This window comes from Monopterus albus, unplaced genomic scaffold, assembly GCF_001952655.1.
Source record: "Monopterus albus unplaced genomic scaffold, M_albus_1.0 scaffold507.1, whole genome shotgun sequence".
Classification (NCBI taxonomy): domain Eukaryota; kingdom Metazoa; phylum Chordata; class Actinopteri; order Synbranchiformes; family Synbranchidae; genus Monopterus; species Monopterus albus.
The window spans coordinates 118839-139842 of NW_018128387.1; the positions used below are offsets into that span (position 1 = coordinate 118839).

General features: G+C 39.5%; 2 protein-coding genes across 4 annotated transcripts; one reads left to right on the forward strand and one right to left on the reverse strand.

Annotated features, from left to right (window-relative positions):
- Nucleotides 1-1277: 1277 nt before the first annotated feature.
- pla2g7 (phospholipase A2, group VII (platelet-activating factor acetylhydrolase, plasma)) lies at nucleotides 1278-9180 on the reverse strand. 3 transcript variants are annotated; one of them, XM_020588172.1, is made up of 11 exons: nucleotides 8872-9180; nucleotides 8228-8355; nucleotides 7594-7744; nucleotides 7054-7147; nucleotides 6868-6936; nucleotides 4764-4935; nucleotides 4210-4323; nucleotides 2692-2783; nucleotides 1978-2148; nucleotides 1720-1868; nucleotides 1278-1608 (listed from the first exon to the last, which is right to left on the reverse strand). In XM_020588172.1, exons 1-11 carry the CDS (start codon nucleotides 8933-8935, stop codon nucleotides 1508-1510), a joined length of 1305 nt encoding a protein of 434 aa, XP_020443828.1. In that variant the 5' UTR covers nucleotides 8936-9180; the 3' UTR covers nucleotides 1278-1507. The 3 variants fall into 3 exon arrangements, with proteins under 3 accessions (XP_020443828.1, XP_020443830.1, XP_020443829.1); XM_020588174.1 differs by having other exon boundaries at nucleotides 8882-9179; XM_020588173.1 differs by having other exon boundaries at nucleotides 9050-9176.
- A 638-nt stretch (nucleotides 9181-9818) lies between these two features.
- On the forward strand, nucleotides 9819-19532 carry ints9 (integrator complex subunit 9). The gene is made up of 17 exons (XM_020588171.1): nucleotides 9819-9927; nucleotides 10357-10484; nucleotides 10604-10664; nucleotides 10840-10902; nucleotides 11356-11495; nucleotides 11652-11738; nucleotides 13456-13576; nucleotides 13937-14071; nucleotides 14769-14880; nucleotides 15061-15241; nucleotides 15845-15905; nucleotides 16300-16471; nucleotides 16597-16721; nucleotides 18044-18211; nucleotides 18488-18586; nucleotides 18694-18831; nucleotides 19120-19532. The coding sequence occupies exons 1-17, from the start codon at nucleotides 9919-9921 to the stop codon at nucleotides 19294-19296; spliced, it is 1977 nt and encodes a 658-aa protein (XP_020443827.1). The 5' UTR covers nucleotides 9819-9918; the 3' UTR covers nucleotides 19297-19532.
- Nucleotides 19533-21004: the final 1472 nt, after the last annotated feature.

A 21004-nucleotide genomic window follows, 5' to 3' on the forward strand; every position in this document is an offset into this window, starting at 1 on the left:
CAGGTTCAAGACAATGGATTAGGATTTTTTTTTTTTTTACATCGTATATTTAAATTTAGTAGTTGGGATTCCTTTTAAACATCTTTACATAAAGAAAAGCTATGGCCTGGTGTCCCATGGAGGTAATGGCAGTAGTTGTGCCTGGACAAAGTATTTTGCAAACTGCATAAATTGTATTAAAAAAAAAAAAAAAAAAAAAAAAACTTTCAGTTTCATACAATCACTCACCATTTTAAACATTTTTTTAAGAATGTTATTTGTCGTGGACCTCTAGAGTACAAACATTCAAGAGCTTTAAATGCAGTCTCACAACCTGCTTCTGAGCTTGTGGCATTAGAGCTTTAAAAAGGGGTAAACAAACCTGGAAGACTAAGCTTACCTAGATATGATGACAAACACTTGTATACAAAACAGATTTATTGGATTTCTGTACAGATGCAGATATACCAGACAAAATGTATAAAGTAAAAAGCTAACATGTCACTGACCCAGGATGAACGGTTCTATGGATTAAGGCACATGATATCTCAACGCAACCTTGTAGTGTTTGAGCCATTCAAGTGATGCTGATTTACTTGAGTAGCTGTTTTCTGATGAAACCGGGTGCATATATTTTGTCTTCTACACTATCTAGATTAACAATTTAGCTTGAGATCATATGTATGTATCTTCGTGGCCCGCAGGTTGGATCCGATTGTCATTTTAGACCTTACTACATAATTGTTATGCAATCATACACTCAGGTGTCAGTTTATTAGGTACACAAGCTAAAAGTAACACTGTCTAATGTAACAGTCCTGTAGTATATCCTTTGTGACTGTGATACTGCTCAGTTTTTCAAACTTTGAGAGGTGCTGTTATTGAACTGTACCCCATACGGAAGGGGATTTGTTATTTAGCCTAGCCTCCAATTATAAATGGGGTGGAATAAATAAACATGTATAACATGATAGTTCAACAGCAGCACAAACTACATCTGTTAAAATGATCATAAAAGGAAAATTAACACTTGTGTAAATCAGTTTTTAAAGAACTGAACACAATCACCTTCATGAAGAGAGGATTTATTGCAGGACTGCATTAGTCTGACTCTTGTATTTGTTGTACATAATAACCTCCAACTGAGTGTAGAGTAGTATTTCTCAATTACCTTTCAAAGATGAAAATGATTAAAAGTATTTTTCTAAGAAATTGCTGTTATTGGTAAAAGATTTTACCAGTAGTTAAAAGAAGTGTTGAGCTGCTCACGCAACATTCAGGCCTCATGAAACAAACACTGCCACACTTGGTGAGTGTTTTAATGGTCAAGAAAAACAAAGCTTTCCAGATGATGAGGTAGAGATTGGCTTTCTTCTCCATCACTACTCCAAATTGTTATCTTTAGTCCATTTTGAAAGAAGTAAGCCTGACTTGGCCTTTTGGGACTGTTCCACTGACTCCCATGTGCAGGGCAGGATTGTTCAGGTAGTCCCAGGTGTTTCTGCAGTGTATGAGGCACAGTGGCAGTTCAGATGGCAGACTGAAGGACAATGACATTAGTTCCTGGAATGAGGTTATCATCTTGCCCGTCAATCAGAGGGTCCCACTGATTAAAGTTCTTTTCCAGACCTGAGAAAAAGACAAAATTTGCACGTATGGTTTAACAAATGATAGTGATTTAAAATTAAAATAATTACTGGACATGACTGGCAAGGATTGTGAGCTCTCTATTCCCCTTACCAAGATGGCGTTGCAGAAAGGCTAGTGATGCTTTGTTGGAGAGGTCTATGGCGATCTCTGGGTCGATCTCTCCCTTCAGCTTCATGAGCTTCCCAATCCAGTTGCCTGCCAGGAAGGTGAAGTCTGGGAAGCTCTGGTGGACTGTACCTCTGAAAGAGTGCAATAGAAGGAAATCATCACCACAAAGACAGATGCAACAACACATTTTACAGAATCACTGGAAGTACCTAAATTTAAACCCAGTTCTATCCTTTGTACCTGATGGTGATCATTTTCCTCTGTGTGATGGCTGAGTCCATCTTCCTCATGCGGTTGATGTTTCCCGCCCACTGGAACTTCTCAGAGTTGATGAAGAAAATAGGCTGCTTCACTTGAGGAAAGATCTCATCATCTAAAGGAAGCATCCAGGAGTCCAGTGCTATGCCACACCTGATTTCAGACAGTTTCCAGAGAAGGTTATTACACAATTCAGATGCTCTTAACCCTGTAAAGCCTGACACATCAAAAAATAGCCAGAACATTCTAATTTTTCGGAACTGAGATGTTTATTAAACCTTTTAACAAAATCCGAAATATAAATCATGACTCGCAATTTTTATTTGCCATATATGCATAGACAGACAGTCCAGGCATATAGGAATAGAGGTGCCATATTATTTAGATTATTTCTATTTCTTGTGTATCACATTTGATACATGGGGCATTTTTGGCGCTTTTTTTAATTTTTTTTTTGCTCAGAAGCCTCACGTATCAAATATGATACAAATGGTTTTATAGGGTTAAGTATCTAGATCTAGGACCAAGTATCGCTTGACAATTTTTTAAATATGTCATTATGTAAGATTTGCTACTGATACCAAAATGCCATATTTTGCAGTACCTTTTACTAAAGTACAGGCAGTTTAACCCCAAACAACTTTCTAAAACTGATAAAACTATCAACTGGAATCAAAGACTCTTACATGTACATACTTGAATTTAACCTCTTTGCAAAGAACTTCAATCGCTGTTGCTCCCCCAAAGGAATGCCCCATCACTGCTATCCTGCACAGATCCATGGAGTTCTGTCAGCCAGGAGACAAGAGGAAAGAAGACTATGATTAGTACAATATAAATGTTCTGAACTGTTAGTCATCTTCAGGTTCTGCCAAAGCTGATGATGCATCTTATTCCTCTGGTATAGAGCTCCATTGTTGTAAAATAAAAATTGTTTGTTCATAATTGTAACAAAGCTGATCTGACCGTATTTTAAGAAAAATATGCATAAATACATTTATATATGACAATGGTTTACTTTTCTTGCCACTGCACATTATTGGTTTAGGTTTTTTCATGATATTCAGTTCGACCTGCCCCAGGAGCTGCTGATACAGTTCTACAGAGGAATCATCGCATCTGTTCTCTGCACCTCCATCACTGTCTGGTTTGGCTCTCTGGGCGGTGTTACAGGTCACTGTGCACTAAGACAACCAGGCACAGGGACAGTTTCTTCCCCCAGGCCATCACTCTGATGAACACTTAACCAATGACAGTATGACTGGACAATAACCCTCAGTGCAATACCTGTAAATATACATTGTACAGATTATACAGACTCGTACAGGTCTCTAGGTTTCTGTTTTAAGTACTCTTTTTATCCCTATTTATCTCATTTCAATAAACATTACCTTGTTGTCTGCATTGTTTACTGTCTGTTTATACTGCTTTTTCTGCATTGTTTGCACTGGTTGTTGATGTTAATACTGCTATTTTGTTATATTACACAGCCTTATGCTGGTTTACTGTTTGCACATTGAGAGCCGATGTACCTGAGTCAAATTCCTCGTGTGTTCAGCACACCTGGCCAATAAAGCTGATTCTGATGTGCTGACAACAAAAAATACAGAATAAGATTCAAAAAGAAGAAAGAACCCTTTTACTTCTAGCAATCACACAACTGATCAATCTGAGAATGCCCTATGTGGCCATCACACCTGCCTCGAACACCAATCTCTGATCAGGAAGCACTATGTCTTACTCTAATAGAAGTATTGTTATTTGGCCTAAATGTTACATGAATACAAACTAAATTAACAACCACTACTCAAAGGTCATATCCTAGACTTTGAATATGTTTTCAGTTACATAAGGCCACTGTGAAAGGACCAGTGTGGGATCATAACCTGAACTACTTCAGTATGACTATGCCAGGTCAACAAATCCTTCTGCATTTCAGCTATTACTGAACTAGTGAACATCTTGTATTTACTGTACTAAAGCTTTCTCACAGGTCGCATTACAGTGAACAAGAAGATGAAAAGTTATAGGTGTTATAATTTCTTAAACTTCCTCATTTTTAGTAGTAGTTTCTGTTATGCACATATTGCCTGTATTCTAAATATAAGTCCTACATTTCCCTGGTTCTATCTGGAACTAGATAATGTATCCTGCTGCCCTGTTGTGACTCATGATCTAAGACAACCTAAAAACTAGAGTTTATAAAAAGCATACCTGTAGCGTTGTCCAGTCGAACTGTGTTTGCAAAACATTTTGCACTGGTATCCCTGAATTGATTTCAGTGAGTTTCTCCAGAGCCAGAATGCATTCGTCTGCCCTCTGTTTCACCTGGGAGCAAAAAGACAGGTTCACACGATTTAGGAGAAACGAGAAAAAAAGCACACACACTACTGCCACATTCACATTTAAAATTTAGCCTCTGAAATTCAATGTAATAAAGTATTTCAAAATAGTGAAGACAGCTAGATGTAATGCTAAGATAAAAGGGGAAAAAGTTTCAATGTGATTAGAATATTAGAGAATAGACTGAACAAACATGGAAGTTTGATTTGAACACCAGCGCCACTGGTTACTACAGATGTTGTGCAGCGCAGCTGCTGCCAATTCTAAGGCCACACTATGAAAGAAGAATAATTTACTTCACCTCCACACTTATGCTGATTCACTTATGCTGCTGTCATTATGTTGATACACATGGGACATGGACTGTACCTCTCAAAATACTGTACATAATTTCTTGTGTAAATACTTTTTGTGTTGCACTTTACCTGTTTATTTCTCAGGGGGAATTCACTCTCTCCATGCTGCAGAGGTCTGTAGTACATCCACTCCTTTACTAAGTTATTTTGGGCTGACGCAGACTTTTTAAGCACTTTCTCATTTGCTTTCTCTGACTCTGTCTTCTCACGAAAGTAATACGTCGCTGATGCTGACTGATCTCTGCATTAAACGGGAAAAGACAGTGCAGTGAAATTATAATGATTCAAAGATAAATAGAATACATATTTAAAAAAAAATTTTTTAAAACAAAAATGATGTATTTTGAAGATTTCACATACAGTAAGTTGAGTGGACTTTTTATTTAGATCTGAGGTTTGAACTTTCTCAAAACTGAGTTAAAGATGTGAGATAAACAGACCTGCCCTAACTTGTCAATTGACAGATTAGTTGACTGAAAGAGAATGAACTGGAGATGTATGATAATCAATGACTTGTTTCATGTCATTTTCCAGACAATGATGCCAAAACGTTCTGTGATTCCAGCTTCTCAAATGCAAGAGCTTACCGTTTGTCTTTGTTATATGTTTGCTATTTGTAATATATGATGGTAAACTCAATATTTTAAGGTTTTGGAGTGTTCATCGATCACAAGCACAAGGCATATTGAAAACATTACATCAGGCTGTCACCAATTGTGATGTCCTACAGGTAAATATAACAGACAGACGGATGGACGACAGAAAGTTAGTTAGTTAGTTCCCCTGCTGTAATATCACTTTCTGCTCTGGCTATAAAACTGTTTTCCCAGCAGGTCTCACTGCTCCATCTCATATTATTTTCAGTGGCCTACTTCAGCCATGGTGTTGCTGCTGTCACTTCTGATTAACAACTCTGCCTCTTTCACATGAACGCACTTGTAGTGCGATAGGAGAACCCAGACTGAACAGAGTTGATAGCTGGCTTCCTGGTACCTGTTATCCAGGATGGCCAATGTTTCACTCAGTGAAACTAGATAACCCCAAGAGAGCCAGGACCTCGTGTTGCAGTACAGGCCCCAGTCTCAGGTGTATAAAAGAAATCTTATGTCAGTGAGATTTACTGATTAAATAAAGCTTAACTAAATTAAAGTGAATTAAACTAAGATTTTACACACTGATACATCAAGTTACAATGGGACAGGACGTGGTGTCTCTCAGCTATTCTACCCCCCTCCGTAACAGCTCTACTGTTGTTATTCCGCTACAGTTTGTCCCAATCAGGTTTCTGTAGTTTACATCTGTGCCAGAAAACAGGATGCGATGGAAGGCACAAAGAGTGATAAGGAGCAGCTTTTGGTGACAGTTTGTTCTGAGTCTTATTGGACTCTCCAGCAGCTCAACAGAAAGTAGTATCTTTAACTTTGTTTTGTCCTTGTTTAAACTTGCTGCCAAAGTAAATGATCTTTTGCTGCAGCTCATACTGAGCATGGTGGGAAAATGGGAATTCTTTGAGTGTTCTGGTTTGTTTTTGGTCAGCGACTAAGTCAGCTAATTTAGCGGCGTGACAAAAACACCACTGTGAGGTTGGCTGGAGTAAACTCTGACCATCACCGGAGGCATGTGAAATCTCTCATGTCAGAGCCACACACCAGGTCACAACACTGACACATGCTCTCTCTGTGGCTTTAGCCTTTAACCAATAGCTAAAGTTCTGTGAAATACCACTCTAGTCCACATGAGTGACAGACCAGCTGTGGTCATTATGTTCATCTCCACATGGTTCCTTTGTCCCTGTACTGAAAAGAAATGTGATGACCTGGTTCGTACTATTGTCTGCACACCCTTTCCACTCCAACCCCACAGAAAAACAGACAGCTGCTTGCAGAGGAGACTGCCTTCTGTTATTTATTGCTTGGCTAAGTCAACTAGAATTTCCTACAAACGACATGTGACCTTAGTTTAAAATTTGCAATGTTCATATTGTCAGCTCACAGCCTACAAGATTGTGTACGTGCTCACATCTGTTTGAATAGCTGCTGTACAGCTGTCCTCCAACCCCCATTTGTGTACTATAACGAGCTTCCTTTGCTTTTTAATTAAATAAATCCTGACATTAAGATGAAGATTACACATCAGCTAAAAGTGTACTGAATAAGAAATCTTGTACAAATACCTGTGTTCCACGGACGCCACAATGAAACCGTGAGAGGCCAATTCTGCACATATAGCTGAATACAAAGTCCTAGGAAACACCGAGAACATGTCAGTTACATCATCCACAATAGGTGATAAGTGATAGGTGACCATTCTAATTCATAATGGCAAAATACTATAGCAATGTCAAAACTCTAATGTGTACCTAAAGGCTCCCAGGCCATGGGAGAAGATGACTACTGGACATTTTCCATTTGATTTAAATGGAGCATCCAAGTAGGCTGGAATCTTAAAGGACCCTGGAATAAACAAATGACAAAAAACAAACACTAGTGTTAATGTAGATTATAGCCAATGTACTAAAAATGAAAATGATTTATACTACTGATTTCACACCTGCTGCCATTTCCCATACATTTCTACACTGTGAATATTAACTTTCAGAATTAAAACCTACCAGGGTTAGGTAATTAATAATTACAGTGGACATCATTTCTGCTTTCATTGTTGTTGCTTGATAATGCAGTTAAAAGACACATTTTTGTGAGATGTTTTCCCTGGATTGCTGTTCAACAACAACACAACTTCAGGCAGTTAAGAAATAAAGGACAACCAATGTTTCCTTGGAAGGGGAAAAAACATTTTAAAAGAATCTACAACTCTAACTGGAAACATTTTGAGCAGAACTATAAAGAATATTACAGGTGCAAAAATGCAAAAACACATTTGAAACTGGTTCAGTTACCAAAGAGGTAGCTGAAAATCCTTTCACCAAGAGTCCTGTTGATTTTGATGAAGTCTGCCAGACCGTTAAAATACTCTCTGCATGGAATCCAGTCTGGCTTTTCTGCTCTTTCAGTCTCCTGGCAAGGATAGTAAAGTCGGAAGAAGCTGCCCTGTTGGCGAGAAGCAATGAAAGTTCACACATTTAAACAAATAACTACACTATTGGTTACTGAAATGTGACTAGCAAGCCATCCCAAATAGCTTGTCTTGTCACTGTTGAACTGCTGGTTGGTTGTGATTATCAATCAGCTGCAGACTGAACAGCTTCACAACGGGCACTTTGTCCATTTTCATCCATTTTTAATGTACCGTGCTGGTATTCTGGATTAAGAATGTTTCAGAAGCTATTCTTCACAATGTCTAAATTTAGATGTAAATATCAATCATATTGCTCAGGCTATCATATACATTTTTTCAGCTTTTACAGGTCATGATCAACTAGTCACATTTCATTTCTGATTTCTCTCTTCTTTTTCTAATTCAGCATATTGTTTATGAAGAAACGCACATTGCCATTGAAATATTACAATTATTCTATGTCTAAGTGGCACATTTCCATACAGACACAACGTCAGCATCTTCTGTGAACCCACCTTTGCAGTGTGGTCCATCATGAAGTCAGTGCAGCCCACAGCGTTGGGGCCCTTCGCTGGAGGGATCCCAAGGTGATTACTGTGGGTGTTCCCCATGGCAAAGAAACTGAGTGCGTACCTCCTCTGGTCTGTTGGGAAAAGAGCCAAGTAGGTGTCAAATATTCAGTCACCTTGACAGGAAGCAACTACAATGACCTAAGGACACGTGATAGAGATAACATGAGTTAACCCACAAAACAGGAACGGCCTCATATTACTGCACAGCTAAACCACAGGTAATGATTTCAGGCAATGAATTTTAAATATCAGCAGATTATGAATACAGCTCCAATCTGAATTTGTATATTTTTCTTTACATTATTAATTTTCTACCTTTGAAAATATATGACAAATTATTTTATTATTACATTAGTCTCTGTTTGCTGCTTTAATTGTTGGCTCAATTCTTGTGAAAGCACAGGTTTTATGGACGGGAACAAAAAGTATTTCTAAACTGAAATGACCTGCAATCAGTTGTAAATAACCTGATGTAACAACCATTCCTTACACCTTAAATCTTCCTTTGTACAAGCTATAGCTGTAGAGGAAAACAGAGCATTTTGGACTAGCAATAACGTCAACAATAGAGGCGTTTCAGTCCCCACCTGTCCTTACCCACTCGCAAATCCTCCTGACTGTTAACTGTACAAATCCCCCGTGAGAAAACATCGAGCTCAGAAGTATCAAAGGTGAAATGAGCAGGTATCTTGTGTTTAGCTGTGTTAGCCACAAACCCTGTTCTAATTATTGTTATTTGACCAAAAAAAACAAAACAAGGCCTACCGGAGATACAGACGTGCGTTGGCTACCCGTGTTACTAAATCAGTTTCGCAACATTACGACGTAACGATTTGGACTTGGCCGAGATAACTATGCCAGTGTTCCAACTTGTGCTACCTACAGATGTGTACCACTTCCGCACATGCGCAGAGCCATAATCTTGATTGGACTGGGTTTACTCGCGTTAACGTAGCATTTTACGAAAAGGAAGTACAACTCCGTAGATAAGCATTATGAGTCAATTGGGAGTGATTTGACAGAACCGGTGACAGTTAGACATTAGTAGCGTGGGAAGAAGCTAAACCAGGGTAGTAAATTGAAAGCGTGGTTATTACACCGTTGTGTGGTGTCACCTCGCTGCCTAAGAACTCTCCCCACCTTATACATAACACATATAACCTGTATATACCTATTAATTTAGGTTAGATACGGTTAAGACTAAATCGCTTATATTTATGTTGTCATCCTATGTACAGCATATGCATCTCTGAGTCTAAGTCCTCCAAAGTTAATCACAAAATTGGGTGAACTGATCTAACTCAAGTCCTCAAGTGATGTGTAATGGGCACATGCGTTTGTTGGCAACACTCGACAGTTATCGACTTTTCAAATTGATTAGTAGATTTTTTATTTAAATTGATTGTTATTGTGAGGCACAGTGCTCTTTTCGGGGCAATAAAAACAAGCTACATGTGCTCTTTTAATCAGTAGGTACATTCGTAATATTGGTTACACTCCACTTGTGTAGGGGGCGGTAGAGGACAAACGGCAGAAAAACACCGCGAGCAGAGAAAATAAATCAGAGAGAAAGGATGTTGTGTTAGTAAAGGTGACAATATCAGAGAGTTTACCATTCCTTGCTTGTCTTAAAAATGAAATTGGTGAGTAAACAGCGCATCAATAAAGGGTATATGTTTAACTAGCTAAACTAACTCAATATGAGTATAAGATCCTCAGTATATTGTTGAAGGCATCCAGTTACAGCTAACTTTGTTAGCTTGGAAGCTAATACACCCTTGTGTTACTGGGGATAGCAAGGGTATGGAGAAGAGCTGTTGTAAGTCCCTAATGAAAGTCGATGAGTTGGTCAGCATGAGTAATGTTTTTTTTGATTAAGTGAGCATTTATCTTCGTGTGTGTGCCTGCGTGCGTAATTTTAAATGTGTCAATAGACTGGCCGCCTCCCTCTTCTGTACTTAACTTTTTATATGATGTGTTTATTCTGCCTCTATTGTGGCTGTATTGTATTGTTGGCACAGTCGTATATTTTTCTTACATGTGTGTATCTGCGTTTGTTTTCCATCTTGCAGTACTGTCTATCTGGTCATCCTACACTGCCTTGTAATGTCCTCAAGTTCAAATCCACCACTATCATGCTGGACTGTGGGCTGGATACCACCTCTGTCCTCAACTTCTTGCCCCTTCCTCTCGTGCACAGGTGAGTCACTGGCATCAGTGATGTTAGTAGTCTTTACTTGTTTATTCATTGATGGGTGGTAAGCTACACTTGCCTTTTTTCTGAAGCACAGTGTATATTTATGTTTTTGCCTTTTTCAGTTCAAGACTTTCCAAGTTACCTGGCTGGGTCTCAAAGGATGGAACAGTAAACTTGGAGAAGGTATGAGAAGCTGTTCTTTGTGTATTTTACTCACTGAGTATTCAAGTCTGTAGCTGAACACCAGTCTATGTTTGATTGTTTCTTTGTGAAATCTCAAAATTGTTTGTTTGCTTTCATGTCTGTAAAGTATGAGAGTCTGCAAATGTAAACAAGCTGTTTCTATCCCTCTTTCCAGGAGCTGAAGGAGTGTTCAGGAAGAGTGTTTGTGGACTCACACCCAGAGTTCTGTCTCCCTGAGGTAGAAAACACACCCCCTTACTGTAAATTGAAACTAAAATGTGTTTCTTTTGCATATCTTAAGTCATCACTCAGATTATACATTACTGATTTTAGGAAGTTATGTCATAATGCAGATGTGACTAGGCTAGGGAACCAAGAGATTAGCCTGAAAATTTCTTTTTGTTGTAGTTATCATACAGTTGTGTTTGAATAAAAAACTGGACAAACTTGCCTGCTCAAATTTTTCAGCATTTGGCTAGTGGCTTGTGTGGCTCTGCACAGTAAGATTATAATTAATATGATTATTCCCTTTTTTCTTTACTGTGATCTAAGTGTCATTGTTGTAATTGTTTTTCACTTCCCAATTCCTACAACTGGCAATTAAAATGTAAATGATAACAAATAATATACTTGATATAGTAATGCGTATTTAGTCTAAATTAAATATATTTCACATTTATATCGACCACAGAGAGAACTGTTGGATCTGTCTACCATTGATGTCATCCTGATCTCCAACTATCACTGTATGATGGCCCTGCCCTACATCACTGAGCACACAGGCTTTACAGGGACAGTGTACGCCACGGAGCCCACCCTGCAGATTGGCAGGTAAGGACTGATATCCAGAAGTTGAAACCACTTTGTTTGGAATTTAATTTTGTGTTTGAAGAATCATTTATATAAGTTTGGGAACTTTTGCTAGTGTCATGAATCAAAGGGGAACTGGCTGGGGTTTCAGAAATGTTATTACTGTTCTTTAATCAGGTTGTTGATGGAGGAGCTGGTGAACTTCATGGAGAGAGTTCCCAAAGCCCAGTCTGCCACCTGCTGGAAAAATAAGGAAATACAAAGGTAGGTATACTGTAACATATAAAATAAGAACTTATATTATATAAAAGACTTCTATGACTTTACTGGTTGCATTTCTTTTTTTTTGTAATTGCACCACGAAATAACACATTTACAGGACAAAGGACATAACATAGAAGATGAAACAACAGACATTAATAAAAGAGACAAGGGTTTATTAAATTAGGCTGTGTGTGTGAAAGTGTGTAGTGTGGGTGTATCTAACTCTATATAGACTGATACTCAGTATATATTAAAGAAAAATAAAATTTAACCAAATAAATTAAGAAATTTGGTGCGAGGTAAATGTAAAAAAAAAAAAGGAAAAAAAGGGAGGGCGGCGTGTTAAATCAATAAAGGAACAGGAGCGTATTGGTGATGCTCCCACCTCAAACCACCAGCACGAGGTGAGGCCACCACTTGGGGAGCTCTGGAGCAGCTCAGCAGGGTGAGGTCGTCCAGGGCAGCAGGACAGCGCATCCTTGTGTTATGGTTAAATTAAACCTTCCCTTTGTTTTACTGTTCGTCTTGGTTTATGTTAATAGTTGATTGTTGGGACTGAAACAGCTCAGGGTTGGCCCCTGGCTTTGAAAGGACAGACCTGACCCAGTGTGTGGTGTATTCCCCTCATAAACAACTCCCAGAGCCTAAGGAGGGAGATTGTCTAAGAGCTTGTCAGCAGTCCACTAATGCTATATGCTGTTAAGTGAATATATGTTAAGTGAGCTGTGGCTCACGAGGTAGGGCAAGTCGTCTTCTGACCAGCAAGTTGGTGGTCCGACTCCCGGTCTCCCCGCATGCCTAATTGTCCCTGAGCAAGACACTGAACCCCGAATTGCTCCCGGTGGCTTGACTAACGCCGTTGTGTGGCAGCCTGTCGTCATCGGTGCGTGAATGTTGTGTGTGAATGAGTGAATGGTGTATGATCTCCTGTAAAGCACTTTGGCCAGTGCAACACACTGTGAAAAATGCGCTATATAAAATACAGTCCATTTACCAGTCCAAAACAGTGACCTGGCCTTCCTCCCCATACTGTGTCCCCCAGAGACACCCCAAGAATGACTCCAAATTGCATGCCCCAGCTGCTGGGCACAGGGTGTAGTATCCCCTAGTACAACTCCTGGTTAGTTAATGGAGAAAGATGAATGGGTAAATACGTCAGTTTGATAGAAAATGGATGATTGTAACAATAAAATAAATAATAAAACAATTTTGATCATATAAATACAATATATGCATTTGAATACACATAATTATGTGTACCCAGATATATACAGTATGTATACACATATTCATAAAAGAAAAATAAATGAAATTAACAAATCAGTAAAAGATTAGAAAGAGAGGAAAGGGGAAAAATATTCTCAGTTAATGTGGTTTGATTGATAGGTGTGACATACTCAAAACAGTAGCATGGACAATGAGGACTAATAACAGTAACAATAATGAAATAAACAGCAGCTTGTTATATTTCTAGGAGTTTGTGGGAACGTGCATGGCCTCGGCCCCAGGTATCTGCTTTAAGTTAAAAATGGTTAGAAACGAATTCCGAGTGTCAGTAAAGGTTGATGTATTGTTCTTATGGGTGCATGATATTTCTGTGTTATTACTGTTTCCCTTGTCTTGCTTTGGTTTTAATTTGTACATTTGTATCATGTTACTCTCAGTTACTTGTCAGCAGATGCATTAAATTATTAAATAAATCATGGTGCTGTATTAGGATTCTGCCAGGCCCACTGAAGGATGCTGTAGATGTGTGGACGTGGAAGAGATGCTACAGTATGCAGGAGGTCAACTCTGCCCTCAGTAAAGTGCAACTTGTGGGTTATTCACAGAAAGTGGTAAGAGCTTTGTTTGTCTAACACACTCTACACAGGCATATGTAAATATCGATGCAAATCAGATGAGGCTGCATTTAATATAGCCCACCAGGTCCTGCAATATTCACTGCAATAAATCCAGTTGTTGAGGTGGACTACCAGATATTTGTAGCCCTCCACCTCCTCACTGAGAATGAAAATGGCCCTTGGGCTGAAACCTCTGCAGATGACAGGAGTTGTATTGGAAGTCAGATGTGTACAGGGTGAAAAGGAAAAGAAAGAGAACTGTCCTGTCTGTGGTTCTCTTGTGCCGCTGACCACCCGTTGGAACATAGTGTTTGAATGTATCTCATATCTCATAATGACAACATGTTTCTCCAGGAGTTGTTTGGAGCTGTACAGGTCTCCCCCTTAAGTTCTGGCTACTCACTGGGCAGCTCCAACTGGATCATCCAGTCTCATCATGAGAAAGTTTCCTATGTGTCAGGTTCATCCCTCCTCACCACTCATCCACAGGTAGGTCACCAGGCCTGACACTAGATCAGATGAGAAATTGGGTTAATGTAAAAACGTGCATTACATCAGATTTACATATTAATGTTTCACTTGACTTTAGGTGAAAATATAGTCATGAGAATGTAATCAAATGATTCATGTTAAATTGCATTTAATGCCAGATCCTTAAATGGCCTCCAAACTACAAGAATATATACTATGTTTTCTCATCTGTTTCTTTTTTTTTTTGTCAGTAAATGATTTAAAAACACCATTTTGAGCTTTTTTTGAGAAAACAAGGTGACAGCACATAACACTGTAGACAAATGGAAAATATGTCTACTGAATGCTTGTTACACTAATTTATAACGTATTCAAATATGTTGGAAATTAGTTATTGACTTCTATAAGGGTTCATTTAGCTTCTATAATATGCATTGTAGGATTATTAGCGGACTGTAATGTACATGTTTTAGACACAGCATACATTAACATGGAGTGATTTTTGGATATGTCTGGCGTCCCTAATCAGTAGGCGGCTGAGAATTGGAGAGGCCCCTGTCAGTTTTCCGAGGTGATCTCTCATAGTGTTTTTGTCTGCGAATGCTGATAAGGACTGAAAGATAAGACGTGTCCTGCACTATAATAATGTCACCAGATAGTTTGTCTTATGGAACTACGATAATTTAAAGTATCTCTTCTTCTCCGCTTCTCCCAGCCAATGGATCAAAGCTCCCTGAAGAACAGTGATGTTCTGATTCTGACAGGCCTCACCCAGATGCCCACTGCCAATCCGGATGGCATGCTGGGAGAATTCTGCAGTAACCTGGGTAGGTTCAAATGTACTGGAGAGATTAGTTAGTTCTTTAAGAAGATGCAATTTATATTGTTAAATCTCTCTTTTAATAAAGCATCATGCATAAAGAAATGATAAATACTTTTTGGTTAAATTTTTCATATACCTCTCTACAGGTTTAATGTTACTGTTTCTCATATGTCTCTGCCTGTAGCCATGACCATTCGTGCGGGAGGCAATGTGCTCGTGCCATGCTACTCCTCAGGAGTGATATATGACCTTCTAGAGTGCCTATACCAGTTCATAGAGAGCGCCAGCCTGGGGACCACACCTTTCTACTTCATCTCACCGGTTGCCAATAGCTCGCTGGAGTTCTCCCAGATATTTGCTGAGTGGTGAGCAGTTTATCAAAACCTACTTATTCTAGAAATCTGGACTGGATTGCAAGTGAAGAAAACGCATAATTGTAGCATCATGATATATTGAAATAAAGTCAAACACCAGTTACAGATAAAAAGTGTGTAATTGTTAGTATTTTGTTCTCTAGCAAACCTTGACTGAAAACTTTAACTGGGATAGGATTCATTTCCTGACATTTTGGTTAATATTTCATATCATTTGCTTGCCCCAGTATGTACAAAAGTGTCATGTAAATGTTTTAATTGTACTGCACATGGCTAACGAAACAAGACATCAGTGCCTGTAAGTTGATGACTGTATACAATTTGTGTATCTCTGTTGCTCTAGAGAGCTTAATTTATGCCTCTGTTGTAGTTGAAGTAAGCTGAATGCAGCAACCGCTTCCAATTTTCCACCAGTGTTTTGCATTGTAGCAAACAAAAGTATTGTCATTTCTGGTCTATTACACCCATGATTTATTATTATTATTATTATTATTGCTTTGCTTTGCGGATTTTGATCACCTGATAGCTCAGTCATAGTTGTTTGCAGTCTGGGATGTTCTGATTAGAGTTATGATTTATTTTGTCTAATTTCAGGCTTTGTCACAACAAACAAACAAAGGTGTATCTTCCAGAACCTCCGTTCCCACACGCAGAGGTGAGTCCTGCTGCTGTGTCTCCCACCACTGAAGAACAACGCTGCATTTCAGATGTAGTGGATAGTTGGAACACTGATATTTTGTAATGATGATGTCCATGGTTAACAAAAGTAATAATGGACAGTGAACTTCACACTGGGTGTTGTCTAGCAGAAGAGAGTGATGTACTATATGCTATCAAAAGCTACTCATAATTCTTTTATCCTTCTCACAGATAAATGGTTGACATTCATGTTACAGCTCCTATCAAGACCCTTCTCAGCACATTTACTTCATGTACCACTGCTACTCAGAGCAACAGATGCTAGACAGACCTCGTCTTCTTATATTTTCTTGATCAGCTTCTTGAATATAGAAGAAAAAAAAACTAATGTAGGTGTGTGTTTGTTTCAGCTGATCCAAACCAACAAGCTGAAGCACTACCCCAGTATCCACGGAGACTTCAGCAGTGAGTTCCGTCAGCCGTGTGTGGTTTTCACTGGTCACCCCTCTCTCCGCTTTGGGGATGTGGTTCACTTCATGGAGCTGTGGGGCAAATCCAGCCTCAACACCATCATCTTTACTGGTAACTACAGCTGTCTTACAGACACTTGTTCATCATAAACTAGACATGAATGGGAAGATGTCTGGCACTTATTTTAAAACACTTTGCTTCTAATAGGCTCTGTGACTTTTCTTTCTTATCACCAGAGCCAGACTTCTCTTACTTGGATGCTTTGGCTCCATACCAGCCGCTGGCTATGAAGTGTGTTTACTGCCCCATTGACACACGGCTCAACTTCCACCAAGTATCAAAGCTGCTCAAGGAGATCCAGGTATGCTTTTAACACTTGACTGTCATGTTATCGTCTCATTCATAAATATTATAAATGTACTACAGAGGTATGCAATAAATGGATGACACTGACACAAAACGGTTTTATAAGAAGAAGATTACAGTATAGGGGGATTCTCCTTGAATGACACCGACAAACGGTTTTATAAGTAGGAGATTACAGTATAGGGGGATTCTCCTTGTTGTTGTTGTATTTGAGAATTCTCACCTAGAGTGAGATAATATTGTGTAGCTCAGAAATAGCTGCCCTCATGGGTTGTGGATACATGCAACAGTGGAAAGAGGAGAACTGTGTAGCAGTCACTGAGTCAGAGCCAGTCCTATGGGTGAAACAGGAGAATGGAAAGGATTTTACAAGCTAAGAGGTGAGTCAAAACCAAAATAGCAGAACAGTGATGCTTGTATTGTGTATTTGCAAAAATGCTTATTACTTGGTCTGTGTTGTTCATTTTCTTTACTTTATGCACACAAATGAGGAATAGGTTTTTAATGAAGATATTCAAGACAGTGGGACAGGATGTGGTGTGTCCTTGACAATCTGACACCTGCAGCCCTTCTGTTACTAATCCAGCTTCACCGCCCTAAGTTGTCAAAATATGTTCCGTAAATTAGAGACACCTGCCACCTAGCAAAGGTTATAAGAAGCATTTTTCAAACCACGAGTAGTTGTTTCAAACAGCTAGCCATGGTGGAGCTCTCGGCAAACTACCAGTCTGACCGCATCAAAACAGATGTGACTAAGTAAATGCATCCACTACAAACAACATTAGCCATACGGATAAACTATGTATCATAAATTGCTAAACTATCAACCTCATCACCTGATGTCACATGACTTGTAATTGTCTAATGCTGCTGTAGAACCAGGACTTGTTAGTCAACTAACACTAGATTTGGAGTGGAGGCTGCCTTTTATACAGTTCATCACAACCAGGCATCTGTGCTTCATATCATAGTTTCAGAAAACAGCACAAGAGGGGTAAAGAGTGTTTTATGGTGCCCATTTATTTTGAGTCTCAATAGACCCTCTAGTGGCTAAAAGCAAGTATGAAAAAAATACCATTTCAATCATTTAGCCTAAACAGCATGCCATCCTGGAACCTAGTCTATCCTCAGTAAAAGCAGGCCCAGTCTGAAACTGGTTCAACAAATTTGAGCATGTTAATAAAAGTGGAAATGCTAGTAAGTGGACCTGTTTAGTTTTTGTTGCATGTACAATCCATGTATGTAAAAGTAAACTTTTAAGAAGTGTTTCAGTGTGGCTAACAGGAGTTGATCATCGATTGTCTTTTCCTCCTGCAGCCCCTCCATGTGGTGTGCCCAGAGCAGTACACCCAGCCTCCAGTGTCCCAGTCCCACCGCTCTGATCTGATGCTGGAGCTGCAGCCTCCTCCTATGCCCTACAGACGCTGTTCTGTTCTCAACCTGCCCTTCAGACGTCGCTATGAACGTGTCTACATACTGCCTGAGGTGAGTGCCAGCAGAGCAGTAATCACTACAGCTTGAACTGAGATTGTATTTGTCTTCAACTTGTCTGGTTAAAAGAGCATAATAGAGTCGACTGACAGTACTGATGAAAGATCGGATCAGCATCTGTAGAAACAGGTGGTGAGGGTACATTTTAAATTCTCTTAGGTGTTTCTTGTCAGAATAAAGATTAAAATGTATTATGGAGACATTCAAACCTCCTGTCAGAAAGCAGATGGACAGTTTTCTTGTCTAAAAGTCTGCTTTTTCTTTTGCTAGCTGGCCAACTCCCTGGTGCCCTCTGAGATTAAACCTGGCATCTCTGTGGCAACTGTGTCTGCAGTGCTTCACTCCAAGGACAACAAGCACACATTGCAGGTCTCTGTGTCTGTCTGGAGAATGTGGTACCGCAAAATATGGATTTTAACGATTCCACTTACGTAACCTCTGCAGTGAAATGACATTTTTGTTTCATGCGTTGCCAGTCGGTGCCCAAACCCCCTCCAGTGCCCCCCAGCAAGAAGAGGAAGCGTGTGATGGAGGAGCCCCCAGTAGTGTTGGTGCCCAAACCCCTGCTGAGTGGAGCTGTGCCCCTGGAGGCTTTTCTGGCCACGTTACAAAAGGTGAGAAATGACAAAGACTAGTGGGAACCTCGGTGTAAAATCTCCTAATGCATAAAGCCAAAGTTAGTTACTTTATTTTACAAGAAAAGATTTGTTTTATTGAATTAAATGTATGCACATGCTCCTGCAGTAACCAAAAATGTATTTAAGCCTCCACTACCTTTACTTTTTCACCAGCTTTTTGGGTTTGAATAGAAAATACTATGCACTGAACCTTCCAATGCTAAATTATGACTAAAACACATCATGTATGAAAAGCTGTCTGTGTGTTTATCTCCTCCTTGGCAGCATGGAATCACAGAGGTGAAAGTGGAGGAGACTGCAGATGGACACATCCTGCACCTACAGGCAGAGGACACACTGATTCAGCTAGAGGAGGATGGGACACACATTGTCTGTGACAACAACGAGCCGCTGCGTACCACACTGAGAGACCTGGTGCTCCGTTTCCTGCAGAAACTGTAACCTAAATCCTCATCGTGCCTTTTTATTGTTAGGTTTTAACAGTATTCCTGCATTGTTGGACTGTGGACAGCACCAGAGCCAACATGAAAGAGGTAGGGACAGGGCGAAGAGCTGTGAACTGGACTGTTCCCACCTCACATATTTAACACTGTAACATTTACAGTAGTTTGACTGGAAAATCCTGTTATATTTTGTAAAATAGTGTGTTGTATTAAAAGCAAGTCACTGTAACAGTATCATTTCATGAAACTGAAATCTTGTAAAAGGTACAAATGAAAATGCAGAGATCATCATGAGCTTGGGTTTTTCCAAAGGAGGACATGAGAAGAAAAGATGACAGTCATGTAATGTAAGTTTGATTGGGGTATCTCTGCTAAATATCATAATACCATAATGCAACTTTATTAAAAGTGTCTAGAATGGTATTGTCAAGCTCACAGGCCAAGTGCTTTTAAATAGGTACAAAATGTGTCCAGCTGAGGAGAACTGCTCAGTCTCATGCACCTCTACAGAAAAGGCCTTAATACACATGGGTCAAACTCAAGGCCCGCGGGCCACATCGTGTCAAACTCGAGGTCTGCGGGCCACATCCGGTCAGGCGTACAATTACATCCGGCCCGCGAGCTCATTTTATACAGCACATCTTTTTTTTAATGGCCTGGCGATACGAAGCGCCGATAACACACAAACTACAAATCCCATAATGCAGCGCAACAGATGCCTTACCGAACGATAGGCTACCTGCGATCATTCCCGAGTCAATTATGTCAGATCAATCAAGCGTCCGTTGATGTATACAACCCTAATTTCAAGTCAAAGCTAGCCCCTAACAATGGCCAAGAGAAAAGTTGATTCTGAAAACAGCTTTTCAAAACAGGTGGGAGGCTGAGTATATGTTTACTGACATTGCTGGTAAACCCGTGTGTCTCATTTGTGGAGCTAATGTGGCTGTAATTAAGGAATATAATGAACTTAATGAACCCATAACCACTCAGCTCTCCCTCCCACAACTAGTACAAATAATATCTACATGTGAAGTACATACTGTTCTATTACATATGATCTCTGGAATCTTGTTTATTGTTAACCACTACAGTAACAAGCACTAGCATATTATTGTATAATTATGCTGTCTTTTTTCTTAACAGTTGTTTGTACGGGGAGTTGCTCAAAAGCAGATCAAACACATTTATCAATCAGAAATTACTGTTTGATGGCCCAGCCCTACTCCACACCACTGAAATATCTTCTACTCTGCATAATCACCTGCTCAGCCTGTGTGAGATTAATGTAAAGTTGCCATAAAGTGACACTGTTGTGTTTATATCAGATCATTTTTATTAGTGAGTACAACAACAGTATTTGACCTTATACCAGTACCAGGAACTAAATGTAACACAGTAGCATAACTGCTTCCAAAAATCCCACTAAATATATCACCAAAATCGCTGATTACGTATAAATTTCAGTATTAAAACATGGTAAAACAGTAAATACAAACTTATACAAAGTGTTTTATTTTTTTCTGACTGGCAGGCCCCAGACTGTCAGGATTGGCGATAGGACTTCAGCCAGCATTATCATGAACATCAGGACCCCACAGGGATGTGTCTTCACTCCCATCCTCTACACCCTGTTCACCCACGACTGTGTCGCCTCCCACAAAGACAAAATCAACCTAACTGCTATGCCTGCAGAGAGTGGTAAA

Bases quoted from the DNA above. Each gene is read 5' to 3' on its own strand.
- pla2g7 (XM_020588172.1), bottom strand. From the start codon at position 8,935: ATGTTTTCTCACGGGGGATTTGTACAGTTAACAGTCAGGAGGATTTGC. The intron at 8,356-8,871 runs GTGGGGACTGAA...TTTTCCCAACAG, and splicing joins TTGCGAGTGGGTAAGGACAG to ACCAGAGGAGGTACGCACTC. The intron at 2,784-4,209 runs GTATGCTTTTTA...CCTGGCTGACAG, and splicing joins TCGACTGGACAACGCTACAG to AACTCCATGGATCTGTGCAG.
- ints9 (XM_020588171.1), top strand. The intron at 14,881-15,060 runs GTAGGTTCAAAT...CTCTGCCTGTAG, and splicing joins AGAATTCTGCAGTAACCTGG to CCATGACCATTCGTGCGGGA. The intron at 18,587-18,693 runs GTCTCTGTGTCT...ATGCGTTGCCAG, and splicing joins ACAACAAGCACACATTGCAG to TCGGTGCCCAAACCCCCTCC.